The 18556-nt window shown below is 51.2% G+C and overlaps 1 protein-coding gene and 1 long non-coding RNA gene across 2 annotated transcripts in view; one reads left to right on the top strand and one right to left on the bottom strand.

Annotated features, from left to right (window-relative positions):
* LOC139033027 (uncharacterized) overlaps positions 1-13743 on the top strand; it is a 65672-nt gene extending 51929 nt beyond the window's left edge. Inside the window, exon 3 of the long non-coding RNA XR_011485649.1 lies at positions 13621-13743. This is a non-coding gene — a long non-coding RNA (uncharacterized lncRNA). The remainder of the gene's footprint in view (positions 1-13620) is intronic.
* A 1738-nt stretch (positions 13744-15481) lies between these two features.
* Positions 15482-18556, bottom strand: part of TMEM242 (transmembrane protein 242) — a 41413-nt gene continuing 38338 nt past the window's right edge. Inside the window, exon 4 of the mRNA XM_070461625.1 lies at positions 15482-17172. Within this exon, the coding sequence (XP_070317726.1) occupies positions 17074-17172 (99 nt within the window). The 3' untranslated portion in view covers positions 15482-17073. The remainder of the gene's footprint in view (positions 17173-18556) is intronic.

The raw sequence follows: 18556 nt of genomic DNA, 5'->3' as shown, positions 1-18556 counted from the left end.
TGAGGCCAGGGGAGGCCAGGACCCGAGTCAGTAGCCTGCTTGCTGCCCACCAGCTCTGGCTGAGGCCCCCGCAGTCCTAGCAGCCTCGTCTGCAAGATGCCGATCATCACACGTGCTTGGCGGGATCACTGGGAGGATTTCGTGAGAGTCTACGTGCCAAGTGCTCTGTAACAGAAGTGCAGATCCTATGTCCAGCTCCAAGAAAGAAGGGACCGCTTACAGCTTGATGTCATGTTTGTTCCTTGTCTCAGACCTGAGACTTGTTTTTTAAAAAGAAGTGAACAGATAAGTTTGGATGAAGTCTGGGGAGGACTGGGGTCAGGGTGAAGCAGCAGCTACTGCCCTCACCCGTCATGGCCCCTCTGGCCTCTTGGTGTCCAGAACGCTGCCTTCTGACATGTTAGTTGGAAGGATTTTCCATTTTCCAGAGTCTCTGCTAATGCAGCTATCCCTGGGAGTGGCCCCCTTGATGCCCTGAAACCTCGGGTGGTATCTCCTCGGCCTGCTCCCTCCCAGAGCCCTCGTAGATCTGGGCTGGCTGGCAAGCCTCGCCCTGCGGACTGCAGGTACAGATTCAGCTGTTCTTTCGATTCTCCAAACATCCAGGGAGAAAGAAGCAGCCAGAAAATACAGGCCGAAAATTGACCTCGACCTCAGCATTCAACGGGCAAGTAAGCCCATTTGAAGCCAACCCTGAGAGTTCCAGACCCCAAATATGGGCTTTTCCCAAGAAGACATTCAAAGATCTCACGATTTCTTGCATCAGCTCCTCCCCTGCCCCACGCCATCACACCCTGACATTAACCTGGGCGGCTGGGTGTGGGTCCAAGCATGTGGCCCGAGGCTCTCTTAACTAATGTGTGGGGGATGCTCCTGGGGAGCATTTGAATGTCTCGGTGCCCACACAACCCCCAGACCAACTGCATCAGGATTTGGGGGGTGACCTGGCCAACAACACATTCAGATGCCCCAGTGACTGCACGAGCAGTCAAGTTTGAGAGCCCATGGCCTGATCTGCTTTAGGCCGAGAGAAACCTGGGTCAAAGTCCTCCTCCCCTCCTGCCGTGGGGCTTCAGGTGAGTCACCTGGAGTCAGAGCCTCTGTGTCCTCACCTGCGAGGCGGGTAAGTCCTCTGTCCCTGGCTCGAGAGGGATGCAGTGAAAGAGCCCGAGATGGGTGGGGCCTGGCAGGGAGAAGCTGCCCTCCGTAAGTTTAGAAACCAGGGCACCAGGCTGTGGGCACAGCTCAGAGGGGGCCGCATCCCACCTGGAAAATGAGGCGGTCAGATTAGACATCATTTTGATGACAAAGGTCTGTCTCGTCAAAACGATGGTTCATCTAGCAGTCGTGTACGGATGTGAGAGCTGGACCATACAGAAGGCTGAGCGCCTTTGAACTGTGGTGCTGGAGAAGACTCTTACGAGTCCCTTGGACAGCAAGGAGATCCAACCAGTCTATCCTAAAGGAAATCAGTCCTGAATATTCATTGGAAGGACTGAGGCTGAAGCTCCAATTTGGCCACCTGATGCAAAGAGCCGACTCATTGGAAAAGACCCTGATGCTGGGAAAGATTGAGGGCAGGAGGAGAAGGGGGCAACAGAGGACTAGATGGTTGGATGTCTGATTCAGTGGACATGAAATTGGGCAAACTCCAGGAGATAGTAAGGGACAGGGAGACCTGGTGTGCCGCCATCCATAGATTCACCAAGAGTCGGACACGACCTAGTGGCTGAACGATGACAGGCTCCCTGGGGCTCTAACGCCCTGGGAATCTGCAGTCAGAAGGGGTGAATTGCAGGTGGCCCCCGATCACCTTGAAAGTGAATTCCTCCCATCAGCTCAGGAAACATCTGAATCCCTGACAGTGGGAAAAACAGGGCCTGCCAGCTACCAAGTTAGCTCCCACCCCACCCCACCTCTGCCCCGTCCCCTCACTCAGCAGACTTGCCGTTCAGCCTTTCTTTGTCACCAGCCCTTTCATGTCCTGGCTGAACGGACAGGCCGAGCACTGACCAGTCACGGCCGTGGCCCCTCGGGTGGGGCTGCAGGCCAGTCACGGCCGCCAGGCTCCTGGGCCCCGAGGAGGGTGTTGAGGGCCGGGAGCAGGAGTCCAGGGCTTGGTCCCGGTGGCCTCGGGGGTGGCTAACCCTTCCCGTCTGGGTCTGTCCTGTGCACGCAGGCTGCTCAGCAGCATCTCTGGCCTCTGTCCCCTAGGTGCCAGTAGCGGCTCCAAGTCAGGGCAGAGGTGTCTCCAGACGTTGCCAAAGGTCCCTGGGGTCAGGATCGCCTCCGCCCACCCCTCCCCACGTGGAAAACCACTGTTCTAGAGGCCCAGCCTTCCAGCCTGGATGCAGAAAGGAGAATGGTGGTTTTTCTCGTGTGTGGATACAGATTCATTTTGTTTCTCCAACTTAGTCACAGGAGAGAGAAGGGCAGAAGTGTTTCTACTCAAAGGTAGGCAGGGCTGAAGAAAAGGGGGCAGGCAGGGGAGGCCCTTCGTGGAACCAGACCCCAGGCAGCTGCAGCCGAGTAGAAACCTTACCCACCCCGGGACTGGGCAGTGCCAGTCTGGGGGACAGGTGCCCTGGGCCACTCCCGTTCCCCGGAGGTTCCCAGAAGGACCCCTCGCTGGCCTGGGGGCTCCCGGCTGCATTTTCAGCTGCAGCCTTCGTGGTGAGATGCTCTGAGGGTCGTCGAGTGGAAGAGCAGGTTACAGAGGTCCCGAGAGGGTGTGATCCCTGTTTGGGAAAAACAACACATATCTACACACACAGGGCACAGTGACGGTACCCACACCGAGATGTTAACATGGTTACTGACAGAGGCCGGGATTTCAGGTGTTCACTTATTTGCTTCTCTGTTTTCTGCCTTGAACATTGTAGTTACTGGAAGCAAGGGGGGGAAAAGTCACTCAAAAAAGTAGATAAAAGGCAAACACTTGGGCAAAGTAACATCAAACCCAAACTGCCAGACACACTGCTGGGATCTCAAAGAGGCAGTGACTGGGCAGGTGTGCCAACTTCAGCTGTGACTCCGGTGATGGGAGTGGGGAGGGTAGTTAAGTCACTCAGTTGTGTCTGACTCTGCGACCCCATGGACTGCAACACACCAAACTTCCCTGTCCTTCACTGTCTCCCAGAGTTTGCTCTAACTCACGTTCATTGAGTCAATGATGCCATCCAACCATCTAGTCCTCTGTTGCCCCCTTCTCCTACTGCCCTCAATCTTTCCAAGCATCGGGGTCTTTTCCAGTGAGTTGGCTCTTTGCATCAGGTGGCCAAAGTATTGGAGCTTCAGCATCAGTCCATCCAATGAATATTTAGGAATAGTCCTTCCAGTCCTTTAGAATTGACTGGTTTGATCGCCTTGCAGTCCAAGGGACTCTCAAGAGTCTTCTCCAATACCACAGTTCTAAAGCATCAGTTCTTCAGTGTTCAGCCTTCTTTACAGTCCAACTCTCATATCCATACACAACTACTGGAAAAACCATAGCTTTAACTAGACAGACCTTTGTCAGCAAAGTGATGTCTCTGCTTTTTAATATGCTGTCTAGGTTTGTCATAGCTTTTCTTCCAAGGAGCAAGTGTCTTAATTTCATGGCTGCAGTCACCATCCACAGTGATTTTTGAGCCCAAGAAAATAAAATCTGTCACTGTTTCCATTTTTCCACCATCTGTTTGCCACGAAGTGATGAGACTGCATGCCATGATCTTCATTTTTGAATGCTGAGTTTTAAACTGACTTTTCCACTCTCCTCTTTAACTTTTATCAAGAGGCTGTTTAGTTCCTCTTCACTTTCTGCCATAGGGGTGGTGTCATCTGCTATCTGAAGTTATTGATATTTCTCCCAGCAGTTTTGATTTCAGTTTGTGCTTCTTCCAGCCCAGTGTTTCTCATGATGTACTCTGCATAGAAGTTAAATAAGCAGGGTGACAATATACAGCCTTGACGTACTTCTTTCCCAGTTTTGTTCCATGTCAGGTTCTAACTGTTGCTTCTTGACCTGCATACAGATTTCTCAGGAGGCAGGTAAGGTGGTCTGGTATTCCCATCTCTTTAAGAATTTTCCACAGTTTGTTGTGATCCATACAATCAAAGGCTTTAGTGTAGTCAGTGAAGCAGAAGTAGATGTTTTTCTGGAATTCCTTTGCTTTTTCTGTGATCCAGCAGATGTTGGCAATTTGATCCCCGATTCCTCTGAGTTTTCTAAATCCAGCTTGTACAATTGGAATTTCTTGGTTTATGTGCTGTTGAAGCCTAGCTTGAAGGATTTTGAGCATTACCTTACTAGCATGTGAAATGAGCTCAATTGTATAGCAGTTTGAACATTCTGTGGCATTGCCCTTCTTTGTGATTGGAATGAAAACACCTTTTCCAGTCCTGTGGCCACTGCTGAGTTTTCCAAATTTGCTGGCATACTGAGTATAGCACTTTCAGAGCATCATCTTTCAGGATTTGAAATAGCTTAGCTGGAATTCCATCACCTCTACTAGCTTTGTTCCTAGTGATGCTTCCTAAAGCCCACTTGATTTCACAACCTGGAATGTCTGATTCTAGGAGGGTGATCACACCATTGTGGTTATCTGGGTCATTGAGACTTTTTTTTTGAGGAGGGAGGGTAGGGGCATCCACAGTGGGGATGAGCGGGTGCCCGGGGGCCTTGAGGGGTGACGGATACAGAGGGAGCCTGCAGATAAGGAATGGGAGCGCGCTGGGGTGCACGGGTTTTGGTGCAGCTGGAGGCCTGGTCCTGGGAACACAGACCTTACACGACTTTGAGGAACATGCCTTCGGGGACTTTAGGCTGCGTGGGGTGGGGATGGGGTGCGGGTGGAGAGGCGTGTGACCACGTGACTCTGGCCTTGCATCTAGGACGCGGGTCTGAGCCGGGCTGCCTGGGTCCCGGAGCCCCGATGGCCCACGGTCGGGGAGTGGAGGCAGAAGGGGAGGAGGAAGCAGCGACTGGGGACTGAGCAAGCGAGGGAGGCCCAGGGACACAAGGTGGGCTGGTGCCCGCCGCCCAGGTAGAACGAGCCCAAGCCCTGGTCACCGTGTCCGGAGATGAGGGTCTCAGCTCCGCCGCCCCACCCTGCGCGGGCCGGGCCCCCGACGGCGCCGAGCTGTCCACGCGGCTGGTCCCCGCGCCCGCAGACCTCGACGTGCGGCGGCGGCGGCAGGGCCGGGGCTCGGCCGCCCTCTGCTGGAAGAAGCGTGAAGTGCAGCCTCAGGTCGGGGCGTCGGGGGTGGTGCCCACCCTCCACGGTCCCATCCAGCCTGCAGTCTGCGCTCCGCGGAGTCGCTGAAAACGCAAACGCGGCAAGACTGGGAACGGGGGTGTAGGCGGGTCTTTGAAGGAATGGCCCTTGTGGTGCCTCGGGGAGAGCGGGAGAGGCTGAGATGTCCAGAGACGGGGACGTTTGTCCAGCATGTGCAGCTTGCTGGGTGCAGGGAGGGCGTGGGAGGCAGAGGAGCAGACGGCCGCCCGGCTCCCCTAGGAGCCAGCGCATCCTGAGATGCGGCCAGTCAGGCCACAAGCCCGGTGGGATGGGGCCAGTAGCACATGGGGCTTTAGGTTATGGGACGCATGTCAGTGCGGAACCTACAGGCCTTGTATCCGTTTCCGGCGTCAGCTTCGGACAAAGGAAATTGACTCTCTCAGAGGAAATTTATTCTGGAGGCCAGAAGTTCAAAATCCAGGTGTCCCGAGGGTCACTTGGCTCCTTCTGAAGGCTTCAGGGGAGAATGTCTCATAGACTCTGGGGTTCCCCGAAATCTTTGGCGTCCTGACTTGTAGAGGCATGGCTCCAGTCTCTGCCTTGCCGCCTCCCCCGCCCCCCCAAGCTGGTCACATGGCCATTTCCCCACATGTCTGTGTCCCTGCTTCTCTCTTATAAGGACACCAGTCATATTTGATTATACCTACAAAGTCTCTGTTTCCAAATAAAGTCACCTTCGTGGGTATGGGGTTAGGACTTGGATATACCTTGGGGGCAGGGGTTGTAGGTGATTCATCCACATGGGGCAGGCATATCGCGGCAGGCAGGAGGGAGCCTGGGCTGCACTGAAGAGGCAGACAGGATGTGGGGAGATCTGATGATCTGATCTAATCTGAAAGGTGCTGCCGGCAGAAGCTGGGCCTGAAGACTGGCTGTGGGAGGTGGGGGCTCTGATTCTAGAAAGGGCATCAGGGCATTTCTGCTTCCCCTCCTGGAAACTGGACTGGAGGACTTTCGGGGGGGGGGGGGTTGATCAACCTATTTATTTTTAATTGATTTATGATTGCTTTACAATATTGATTTCTGCCAGACATCAACATGAATTAGCCATAGGTGTGTACATGTCCCCTCCCTCCCACCTCCCGCCCATTCCCATGCCTCTAGGTTGTTGCAGAGCCTTGGTTTAAGTTCCCAGTCACACAGAAAATTCCCACTGGCGTCTGTTTTCTGTATGGTAGTGTATAGGCTTCCATGCTCCTTCTCCGTTCATTTCACCACCTCCTTCCTCTCCCCCACCCTGGTCCATTAAGTCTGTTCTCTGGGTCTGCATCTCCACTGCTGCCCTGTGAATAGGTTCACAGGCAACACTTTTATATTCTCGATTCTTTTTTTTTAAAGCTCCACTTTTTATCTAGTTAGAAGAGTAATCCACAGTCACTGGGGGAAAAAAATCAGTGCTGTAGAGGGTAAAACAGATTTTCAAAATCACAGGAACCTCAGCACCCAGTCAGAACTGCGTGTAAATAGACACGTATGTTTGCATGTAAATAGTTGTGATGACGTTGTTCATGGTGAGACTCATGATTTTGCCGGCACTTTATAAATTTTAGTTTTATAGATTATTTTTAAGAAGGCTTAGCTCAAACTTTGACCCACAGTTAGGATCAGTGTTGCAAGTGGCAGGTGCTTTGCTTATGTGCCGCAGAAGATGAGGACGGTCCCGTCTCACCAGGGCAGCCCAGGTAGGCATGGGGGGAGGCCACAGAGAGGAGGAGACCCAACCAGGACAGATAAAGAGAACCATTGCCGGAAGGAACCTGTGGCTGAGGGAGGGGGTGATATTAATACTTCAAGCGCAAAGGGCCTAGAGAAGACAGGAATGTTTCCTGCTAGCTAAGAATAATCCCCCGATTTCAGATTTGGGTGAGGTTACTACTGCACGCAGTCACTACAGGAAGTAACAATGCTTACAAACCAGTTTCCCTTGAAAAGTTCCCAGTTGTGAGCCCAGTATTATAGCAGCCCAGGGTCTTTCACAGAAATAGAAATTTTAGAATTTGTCGGTGCACAAGATGTCTTGTGTTGAATTTATCACAGACTCCACGTCAGGCCTTCAGACAGTCCAGAAATAAGAAAGCAACAGTGGGAAGATTTCAACAGTATTAATTTTTATAACTTACACCCTGTCGGCTTCTGAAAAGAGTTCGAGGCTGCTTCCAATAAAAGATACGGAAGCACAATAAGGTTGCTAAGATGGAAATAGAAAGCTGGAAACTCATGCAGGTGGAAAAAGGTGATAACATTGCTATGACTCAAGGTTAAACTTAGTGCCGAGCATCCTGGCAGCTAAAGCAAAGATGGAAACACGCAGCCTGGCAGAAGTTTCATTGTCTGAGTGGAGAAAATAAAGTCCCAGTGGGTGTGTTAGTTCTCGAAGGGACAGGAGAGCATCCCCAGTTGTGTTCATTTGGCAGCAGTAACAAGGACCTCCGCAGCCTGAGGGCAGAAGGTGACTTCGGTGCTCGGCTCCAGGAGGGCCTGGCTTGGATGGGGGCCCACTTGGCCCTGGCCTTTCCCTGGGTCTGTCCTCTCCAGAGAAGCCTGCCCCACAGGTATTCACACCCCTGGGGCTAGTAGGGTGCCAGGTGTCATCTGGTTGTCCACACGCGTGTGCAAGCGAGGCCCTGGCAGTGCAAGGTGGGGCCGGGGCTGAGCGGGGAGCAGGAGCCCCCCTGGGTCAGGCCACGGTCTCTCCTCCACCACCACCCCCCAGGTAAACTGGCGGTGCTCAAAGGCGGGGCTCTTTAGTCACCGTCGTGTCCCCCAGGACCTACCAGGCACTTAATGATTGTGCTTCACGTGAACGAATGATTGAAAGGAAATGCCAGTTTCAGAATCTCCCAAACTCCAAAAACCCCATGGACACCCCATTGCTTAGAGGTGGTATCCCAGCTTCTCGGGTCAGCCAAGGCCTTTTATAAGTAGACTCACTTCCCTCTCGGCCAGGCCTTCCCCAAGTCCGCCTTCCTGGGTCCTCCTCACCCAGCTTGCAGCACCCCCCACCCCCCACCCCTTCCAGGCTGGTCTCCCAGGTCTGTGGGGAAGGACTCGGGTCAGGCTGACATTACTGTGACCTTGTCTCCCTCCCCAGGAAACAGCTTGGGGGCTGAGACGGGTCAGACACGTCCAGGTGCCCACTACCCATCTCTGAACGACTCTCTTGCATCTGTGGGTGGTCTGTGTCCCCGGGGGCAGGGAGTGGAGGTGTCCGTCCCATGCCAGCTGCCTGGGCCAGAGCCAAGGTCCTGCCTGGGAAGGGAACCAGTGGTGACGAGAGATGGGGGGAGATGCAGGGTGGGTCTCAGAGGGTAGCTTCCCCGGGCGACAGGTGTTCTTCTGTCGGGTGAAAGCTGAATCGGGGGTGGAACTGTGGCTTTCACAGAAGCCTGAGAAGGTTGTTTAGCAAAGATGCTCTCCTGTGACAGACACCTTTTGTCCCCAGCGCCATCCTCAGAGGCAGACACTAACAGGGCCATGGTTCTCAGCTGGTCCTCGAACCAGTGGGGTCAGCCACCCCGGGAACTTGTTAGGAAAGGCAGATTCTCGGCCTGCCCCACACTGGCCATGGACACCCAATCTGGGTGATCCAGGTGCTTCTCATTCGGGGCTGATGGAGGTTTGAGAACCAGGGTGCCCGCAGAGCTCTGCGGGGCAGGAGCCCTCCTTTCCACACAGGGGTGAATCTGGGGCACCATATCTCCTGTCCCCCGCTTAGATGCCTGGTGGTCTGAGCGCTCGGGTGCACTGGGGTGGAGAGGGACCATCCCCCACAGCGTCTGGCTCACCAGCAGGTGTGGCCTCCGAAGGCCGGGCCCCCCAAGAGGAGCCTGCGGATGGTGGGGTGCGTGGGGAGCGGGGAGGCGGAGCTCAGGACTAGCACAGATGCCCTGGCTGCCTCTACAGCACAGGCAGGGCGCTCAGGGCTGGATCGCGCCTCAAGCATTTAACCCTCCCAACAGGGACAGGGCAGGTGGGGGGGAGTTCTACCCGCTTTAGAGATGGAGACAGCGGGCCTGCGCGGGCCATTTGCCCACAGTCATCCCGGCTGTCAGTGGCGGCGGGCCTGGGCTTGGGCTTGAGGCCAGGGGAGCCTGGGAGAGGAGGGCGAAGGGACTCAGACCTCCCCTTCCTGCTCCAAGTGCGATGTGAAGACCCCTGTAAAGTGTATGAGGAGGTTTGCCGTAAAGGCGTTTCAGCTGCAGAGGTGCCCGCTGGCCCGTCGCAGTGCTGCAGAGACGCTCACTCAGAGCCCCCCCAGTGTCTCGGGGAGGGAGCTGACCCCCCAGGCCGGAACAGCCGCTCGCAGCTGGGGAAAGGGCGCGGGGCAGAGCTCACGGCCTCGCCAGGGCCGAGGGCACAGGCCGCAGGAGAGCAGGCCGCTGAGGACAGATCGAGCCCTCTTCAGACAGAAGAGAAGGCGCTGGAGGAACTTACAGGTGCCTCGTGAGGAGAGGTGACAGCCACGCAGGCCCCTGGTCCACAGGTCCTTGTTCCGGGAAAGGAAAGGCTGGGGCTGTCGTGCGGCGCATGGGAAGCTGCTGAGTCTCCCTGGGAGGACCGGGCTGCTCTGGGGCAGGTCTAGGGCCGGAGCACCCAGAGAAAGAGAGTCCTTGGAACCCCCAAAACTGGGACCACCCCCCTCCCCCGCCTTGACCACCTGCCAGCCACAAGGTCGGGAGGACTCCCCCGGCTGGAGTGAGTGCTCCTCTGCTTACCAGCGGCATCTTGTTCCTCCAGCAGTCGAGGGAGGAGGACCTGGAAGGCCAGGAGCTGGAGAGGGTGTCGGGGCGTCAGAAGACCGAGGCCAAGGGGGAATAAAATGAAGAGGGTCTGGGGAAGGAGAAGGGGGGTTGTGGGGGCCCCGCGGCTGCAGCACTGCTGCCGAACTGGAGGTGCCTCCTCTTTATCGGATGCTCCTGACGTTTCCAGGTGGGTTTTAGGGATGTTTCCTGCGGCAGACCAGACACACTTGGGCCCTCAGAGCCCCCCGCCGCCTCCTCTTTTTGTTTGCTTTTGGCTGCACTGGGTCTTCATTGCTTTGCTCAGGCTTTCTCTAGTGGTATGGTTGAACAAATGAATACATGACCAAGATGTGCTGGTCATATATTGTGCTGGTGAATGCTCTTCTCTCATGGAAAAGTGCCCTGTTCTGTAGTGCTGACTGGTACTTGTGATATTAATACTCTCACCATGGCTGATTTCAGCTACCAGTCTGATGTTAATTAAACTTGGGAGTTACACACACTCACCGGCCTCACTCTGCAGGCCAGCTCCAGCAGAGCGCTGATGGGTAATTCCACAACCCAGTTCATTAAATGTATTGGTTATTGGGCGATTGTATGCAGTGTTTGAAGAGCCTTCGTGTTGTTGATTCAGTAAGCATTTCAACACTAGTTTACTTAGGGCTTCCCTGGCGGCTCAGATGGTAAAGAATCTGCCTGCGATGCGGGAGACCTGAGTTTGATCCCTGGGTGGGGAAGATCCCCTGGAGAAGGGCATGGCAACCCACTCCAGCACTCTTGCCTAGAGAATCCCGTGGCCAGAGGAGCCCGGCCATCTACAGTCCATGGGGTCACAAAGAGTCGGACACAACTGAACGACTAAACATAATCTCTAGTTGCAGGGAGTGGGAGCTGCTCTCTAGTTCCTGCGTGCGGGCTTTTCATTGCAGCGACTTCTCTTGTTTCGGAGCATGAGTCTGGGCGAGCAGGCTCAGTAGTTGGGGCACGTGGGCTTAGTTACTCCGAGGCATGTGGGACCTTCCCGGACCAGGGATCAAACCCGTGTCGCCTGCATTGGCAGGCGGGTTCTTAACCACTGGACCACCAGGAAAGCCTTGCCTGCACTTAGCTTAGGGATGCTGCCACCCAGCCTCGGGCCTGCCTGTCACTGACCACCACTGGATGTGACCGATGACCAGAGCGGGCGGCATAGTTCCTGGGGTACTAAGAGCAGGTGATTTAGAAGTTTGGAGCCACAGAGAATAGTCATTGCACGCGGCCAGGACAGTTCAGGGCCCGTAAGACTGTCAGCCTGTCGTGGATTTGAGAGAACTGTTTTTAATCTCAGTCCTTAAAGCCCAGGCACGGAGTGCGGCATCACACACTGATGCCGAAAGGGCTGATATTAACCTGCCAGCCCGAACTTGTCTAACACGCCCCGCACCTCTGGCACACACAACCCAGGGAGACCAGCTGACCGCGGGTTTGTCAGGCTGGGTAATTAGCGTGTGATGGCCCGCGGCTCAGAACGATTTAGTGACTAGCGTAAGAGTCAGGTGAACTGCCGAAGCTTACATCAGAGGCACAAATTGGGTAGATTAGGGAGAATTATCGGACTTCTTCCCGGGGCATATCAGGTTCACGGGGAGGTGGACAGTGGGTTGGTTACTGTGCCCTTCTTGCTCTCAGGACTCTCAGAACTTCACCTCCAGCTCTGGCTGCAAAATAAAATTCTCCACCCCGGAAAGGAGGAAGGCGCCTTGTTTCTAGACGGCATTGCCAGCGAACAGGAAGAGTGAGACTTCTAAAGTGAAGTGAGAAATAGCAGGGATCTTTTTTTCTTTTGATGTGGCTTGTCTTCAGGGAGAATGCTCCCTAATCACACCTCTGGGTACCTGACCAGGTGCTACCCAGCCAGTCTAGACACGAGGTCACCCCCAGTGACATTTGTGCTTCCAGGCCTTTCTTCCTCTGTCCCTTCCTGCTAGGCAACTCGGAGCTGGTGAAGACCTTAGGATCTTGCTTTTTACTTTTTCATCTCTGGACTGTCTTGTCCTAGGACTGGGAGTTGGAAACCCCAGCAAGGGCCGAGGATCCACTTCAGAAAGTAGTGTTCACCAGTTTCTGAAGTGTTTGTCTTTTCTTGTGTCCGCGGCTGAGTGAATGTGGATGAGAAGGCAGGTGTCCGCTTCTTTGGGAGCTGGATGTGTAGGCCCTGGACTCATGGGCCCCCTTCCGGGTGAGGAAGGCCTCCTCCTCCCCGCTTCTCTCTCTGCGTCTTCCCGGCCTCCCTGTCTTTCCCCCACTTCCTTCCTCTTTGCTTCCTGCCTGTTTTCCCTTCTCCCACTTCCTCCTTCCCTCACTTCCTGTGTTTACTAAGGGCTTAACCCTGAACCTAAAGAAACTCCACAAGGATGAATGCCAGCCTTGCTCTCAGGGATATAAAGGTCTCTCCAGGGCCTCCCCTGACCCTGTGTTGTTTAACTAGCCTTTCCCTCCCTGTTCCTTCGGTAATAACCTGGACTGTTGAGAAGTTGAAGCAGATGCTCTCCTGTGAAGGTTCTGGACGCTACCCACAACTCGTTATTAGTAGACATATCAGAGATGTCACACCTGGACAGGTGCCATGGGAATCTCTCTGCGCGAGGTGCGTGCGGAGGCGCAGGGAAAACTGGGCTCTGACGGGGCGACATGCCACCCGCCTCCAACTCCGGATGAGCCCGGATAAAGCTTGTGGGGTGCTTCCTTCTAGACTCACAAAAACACGGCCTTAGGTAATTCATCCTGGTAACGCCGACACAGGGATCCCGCCTGCCCTGCATTCTCAGCCACCATGGTGGAGCCTGTCTCCTCATTTAGTGTGGAAGAAAAGTCTCCCTTCAAACAGGGAGTTGGAAGACTTGGCTAAAGTGCTGTTTTCACAGATACTTTACTACCATCATTTGTTGTGAGAGTCTATGAAAAAGAGAATCGTGGCTGGTTTAAGAGCAAGCTGAGTGAAGGGTTTCCTCACTTATTTTTTGACAAGGTCTGATTCTACCTTTGTATGAGATTTACTACTAGAATTTGGGCTTGCCTAGTGGCTCAGAGGGTAGAGAATCTGCCTGCAAGGCAGAAGATGCGGGTTTGATCCCGGGTCAGGAAGATGCTCGGGAGAAGGAAATGGCTACCCATTCCAGTATTCTTGCCTGGAGAATCCCAGGGACAGAGGGAGCCTGGCGGTCCATAGGGTTTTAACTCTTTTTTTTTTTGACAAGGTCTTATTTTTCACTTTGCATGAGATTTACTACTAGAATTTAAGTTTTTTAACCTCTATCCCAGCTGAAGGGTCTCTAATTAGCTGTGGCCACTGCGACTGAAGGAAGATAGGAGAGGCAAAGGTGGAAGCAGTGATGGCGGTGATGGTCTGTCACTGCCAAGTAGGGTCCAGGAGGTCCAGGTGAGGCTGTCCACCCCTTGGGTTTCACTCAGCGTAGGAAGCAGAGGCAAACAGACCCGACGACAGGGACAGTTGGAGAAGACGACCAATAGTAATAGAAGTAAACACATTCCTGCCACCCAGGTTGGCACAGAACGTTAAACCCAAGCTTTTATACTCACTTTTGCCCACTTGTTCTTCTCAGACAGCGGGCCCTCCTGCTGGAGTTCCCGGCAGCGTCCTCTGGTGTTTTCTGTCAGGCTGCAGACCTACACTCCCCCTCAGCCCCGGGTGTCAGGGGCGGCGTGAAGATGAATTTTTGGAATGTTTTCAGGTGAGCGGGTAGAAGGTGTTCTACAAATATGTTAAGTTTCCTCCATCTGCCTGATTTAGGTTCTTAAAAGAGTCTTATTAAAAATGGCTTTTACCCTTCTGTCAAAGAACATTTATACAGAATCTTTTTTTTTTTTTAAATGATCTTGCCTCATCAAAGGCAAAATGTGTCACCTAGCTTATGTAAAAAAATATAAATTAAGGTCCTGAATCACTCCACTAATACTTGGGCAGAAAAACTGAACTCTGTGCATCCTGGTAACTGTTATAATTTTCTCCAAAACTGAGTTATCTGCCCGCAGATGAAATCTGCCAGCAGCCTCACTTGCTGTGTTACATATTAATGTCACCACTGGTTGTGGGAGATGCTGCCTTCCCTTCCAGACTCACAAAAGCACAGCTTTGATAATTAATCCTGATAACACCGACACAGAGACCCAAATACCTGACATAGTACTCCAGTGACTAGGCAGAAAGGAAAAAAAGTCTCATTTGCACGTGGTAAAATACTAAGAAAGTGTGTATTTTGCTGACTTTCATGGGAGAAAACTTGTATTTTCCTTGGCTGATTTTCATTTCGACTTAAATGTTTTGAAGGCCATACGGAACCAAACCTGAGAGAGATTAAATTTTGCCCCCAGTGAAATAGCTAAATTCAGTGGATTTTAATTACTTCTATCCCCCTGGGCTTTCCCCACCCTGCTTCATTTCTCAGACGTTCCCCATAGATTGCAAGGATTAATTTGCAAGCCGGGTCCCACACTATCCATGAGACGAAGCAGAATGTACGACAGGCGTGGTGACTGGGGGCCGCCCTTTGACCAAGCGGCTGAGGCGGGTTTTTTCCCAGTGTTGGCGCAGCTGGAATGGGGGTCACCCGTGGTCACGCAACCCCGCGGGGCCCAGGCGGCCGCTCTCTCTGCTGTCGTTAGAATCCGTGTTTCTTATGGAGACCAGCCACTGGGCAGACTGTGAGGTGGGTCCCGTGACCTATTTTTCATTCCCAGTTTGTTCGCAAACCATATTTTCTGACTCTGAGAATAACAGTAGCTGATGGATATGTCTTTACAAGGCAGCTAGAACTTAACAGAATATATGTTTTTATTTTTTTAATCCTGGCATGAATCCTAAGGTCTTGGAAGTCGCCCCTCCCTGCCCGCCGTGTTTTTCTATGTTCTACACTGCTTTCTCTAATAGCTCTTTTGGCGCGCAGGGCCTAAATGTAAAGCTTAACGCTCAACCAGGGTAAGCAGCATTCTTAACGGGAGCTGCCTTAATGTTGGCTTGCACGTGAAATGGAAATGGCTTGTGTTATCCGTCCTTTAAAGAATTTCTAGTGCTCAGCCTCCATGAAATGGATTGCTTATGGGGAGATAATGTCTGTTCTATTCCTTTTTAAGTCTGTGAAAAATGTCATCCTGGTTAATAGGGTGATTAAAACTCTTTATGCTCCAGGAGATAAATGTGATTATGTTTGTCATACTCTACCCAAGATAAAGACAGCAGAGAAGGCAAACTTGAAATTCCATAACATTTCCTCTCTTCCATATCCAGGAACATTCAGAACTCAGTACACAGATGGTACTTCACATAAAGAATAACATTATCTGTTAAACATTTTTCCTTTCCATTAACCAATTTAACAATATGCCTCTGGTATAAATGGAATAGACAAATGACTACATCTTCTGATATCTGAGTTCTGACTGCAGGAAAAAACTACTTTACTCATATTGCTTTTAACTTTCATCTTTGTTACTTTATTTTTTGCTTTGAAAATGCAGCCGGAGCCTCTGTTTGGTACCTGTCCTAGGGAATCTGTCCCCATCAACCTTTCTGTAGCAGGTGATTCATCATCACTTATGGGAGTCCCCCACCACCCCTCAAGGACAAGAGACGCATATGGAAAGGGCTTTGTAAACATCAGGCAAGTAAACGTTCATTGCTTTAGGCCTCCAGCACGCACCCACCAGCCACCCAGGCTGAGACTCTTTTAACAGGGACAAAACCTGCTCAGTTTTCCTCCCGACTTTGCTTCCTTCATTTCATTCAAACACTAGAGATATTTTGTTGCAGAGATTTAGTTAAGAATGAAAGGTGGGTGAAGAAGAGTTTTTGCTACTTTACATACCCTGATAAATTTCACAGTCCTTTTCAGTCTTGGATTTTTAAACAGGTTACATATGAATCCCAGACGCTGATTACACCTGTTTAATTAACAATACCGCAATTTTAACAGGGTAAGATAGTCCAGAGAAAAATGTTAATTATGCACTTGACATTTCATTTAAAACTTTTCCTTAAAACGAAAAGGTTTCATTATAAGAGAGAAATTTCAAATGTACTTTATTAAACTGCTAATTAGAGCCTAAGTAATTATAAAGAAAATACACAATGATATTCAACCAGAGGTTATGTTTCTGGACATACTGAAATAGTAAACATACTTTTCTTTAAAAATTTTTAATTCACCTAGAGACTCAATACTCAGGCAGGTACATTTCTGGTTAAAAATATTTGTTAAGATAGGTGATAACTGGTCTATTTTAATATTGACAACTGAGATAAAACTACAAACTGTCAGGCAATGTTTAGGGATCTAGAATCAACTTGTCAAAAAAGTACATTTTATACCCATAATATAATTGTTTTTGCATGATTATCCTTTCCATGGATTATTTTTTTCAAGGTTATCACAATCTGTTACTGGCTTCTTGTCTAAGAATTTACAGGTTTACAGGGCCTGAAAATGAGGTCGTCAGGCAAATGGCGCACAAACCACAGACCATGTCAGGACCGCAGAGCCGCTGCCCTCCCTGACGGACGGGAGTCACTTCCGGGAGCAAGACCGCCACGTCCTGACAGCCACGTGCTGACAGGCAAGGCTGCTGAAACTAACTTACTTAGACACACTGAGGTACCAGTCTGTTTATAAAGATTTTCCATTAGAAATTATTATAATTTTTTTTTTCAGGTAGAAAACTTGGGTTTTTCAACGTTTACAGTCATAAAAGTATTTCCCCTGGGATTTCCTTCACCTAGAGAAGATACCCATATAATTATTTTTAAACAGTCTTCCTAACTTTTCAAACTTTGCGAGCCCTAACCCCCTCCCCCTCATGTGAACATAACCAGATCAGCTATAACAGAGCAGTGCCCGGTCATGACGGCAGGCCCCTGTGAGAACAGGCAGTGCCGTCCAGCCCAGAGGTCAGTAGCAGCCTGGGTGTTCCTGAGAACACACTCGAGTCCCTTCGGGGCTGCGGCAGCTCCAAAGCCAGCCTTCCCCGTGGCAATCGTCCAGACTTCATCCACCGTGCTCCTCTCATTTGGATTTCAGTGCTTCCTCCCACTCAACAGCCGACTCAGAGTTCTTGGGAATTGCTGGAAATATTGACTGCATTTTATTTCGAAAGTCTTTCATCTGAAAGATGAAAAAAAATCAGTCATCAAATGTTAAAAGATGGGGAAAAGAGCCAAAATTAGAGATGGACCCCGTTGCTGGCTGACTGATACATCACTGCTGTGGGTATTGAGCAAAGGAAGACCAACAAAAGGAAGAGACTGTCCTTGCTGCCTTGGAAGACAGTGAGACAGACCTCTTTTCTTCTTCCAAGTATAAGTCTATTGGGCCTTAAATAACATAAAACTCTAAATCTGAAAGGCAACATGCTCTGTATTGTCAACCCTCCATGACATTTATTTCCTACCAGAAGACAGCTTATGTTGTTGGCCTTCATATATAAAGATGCAGCTGAGAATGGGATTTCTATCTAAATATGAATCTACTAAGGCTAGTCAAACTTAGAAGAATTTGGGGGCCAGAAGGATGGAGTGGGGAGAAGAAACTTAGGGGCTAAATTAAGGAGGAATCAATGAATGGCAGATAAAGTAGAATGTTCTTAGGCACCGACAGTGTTGAAAAATCTGTGTAAAAGTTTTCCCAGCAGACAGTGATTTGGAATCGAGGGCCCGGAGCAGGAGTTTGGAAAATCTTGCTGTGCCAGATCAAGTCCACATCTGTGCACGGTCCTGAGGGTGGGGAACAGTAACTTATGGGAGGTGGATAGTCTTTACCGTAGGTGACAGTAGCTCCACACCAATTCATTCTTTACACCTAGATGGTCCTATTCACACAGCGCTGCAGTCTTCTCATCAACCATTTCCCAACCGGGCTTCCCCGATGGCTAAGCGGCAAAGAATCTGCCTGTGATACAAGGGACTCTAGTTCGATCCGGGTCAGGAAGATCCCCTGGAGAAGGAAATGGCTACCCACTCCAGTATTCTTGCCTGGGGGACCCCATGGACAGAGAAGCCTGGCGTGCTGCAGTCCATGGGGTCACAAAGAATCAGACACAACTGAGCAACACCAACCCAACCACTATTTCTCGAGGATACAGATGTCCTCAGTCAAACTGTGAAGCACCCTGGATTCACAGCAACATGTAAGCCATTTCTTGGAGTGACTGAGAAATAGTATTTTTTTCCTTAATGTTGATGCTTACTTAATTTCAATCAGAAGCTGAATCCTTGTGTTGTTTCCCAATTCAGGAGGTGCATCCTGTTTGGAACTTGTTAATTTCGGGGCATTTACCCCAGTCACGGTAGCACCGCTGTTAGCACAGACCCTGTTATCAAGTAGACCTCTCTGTTCAAAGCCCAACTCACCTACTTGGGAAGTCTGCTTACTCTCACTAAGGGGCGGATTTCACGTGTGCAGGATGGAGAGAACTACCTGCTTACAGAGCTGAGAGGACTGAGATAACGCACATAAAGCACAGCACCTGGTAGTGCTCAACATACATTAG

This window comes from Odocoileus virginianus, chromosome 34 (genome assembly GCF_023699985.2).
Source record: "Odocoileus virginianus isolate 20LAN1187 ecotype Illinois chromosome 34, Ovbor_1.2, whole genome shotgun sequence".
NCBI lineage: Eukaryota > Metazoa > Chordata > Mammalia > Artiodactyla > Cervidae > Odocoileus > Odocoileus virginianus.
Note: the sequence above shows the minus strand (reverse complement) of the source record. Positions and strands in the feature narration are given on the sequence as shown.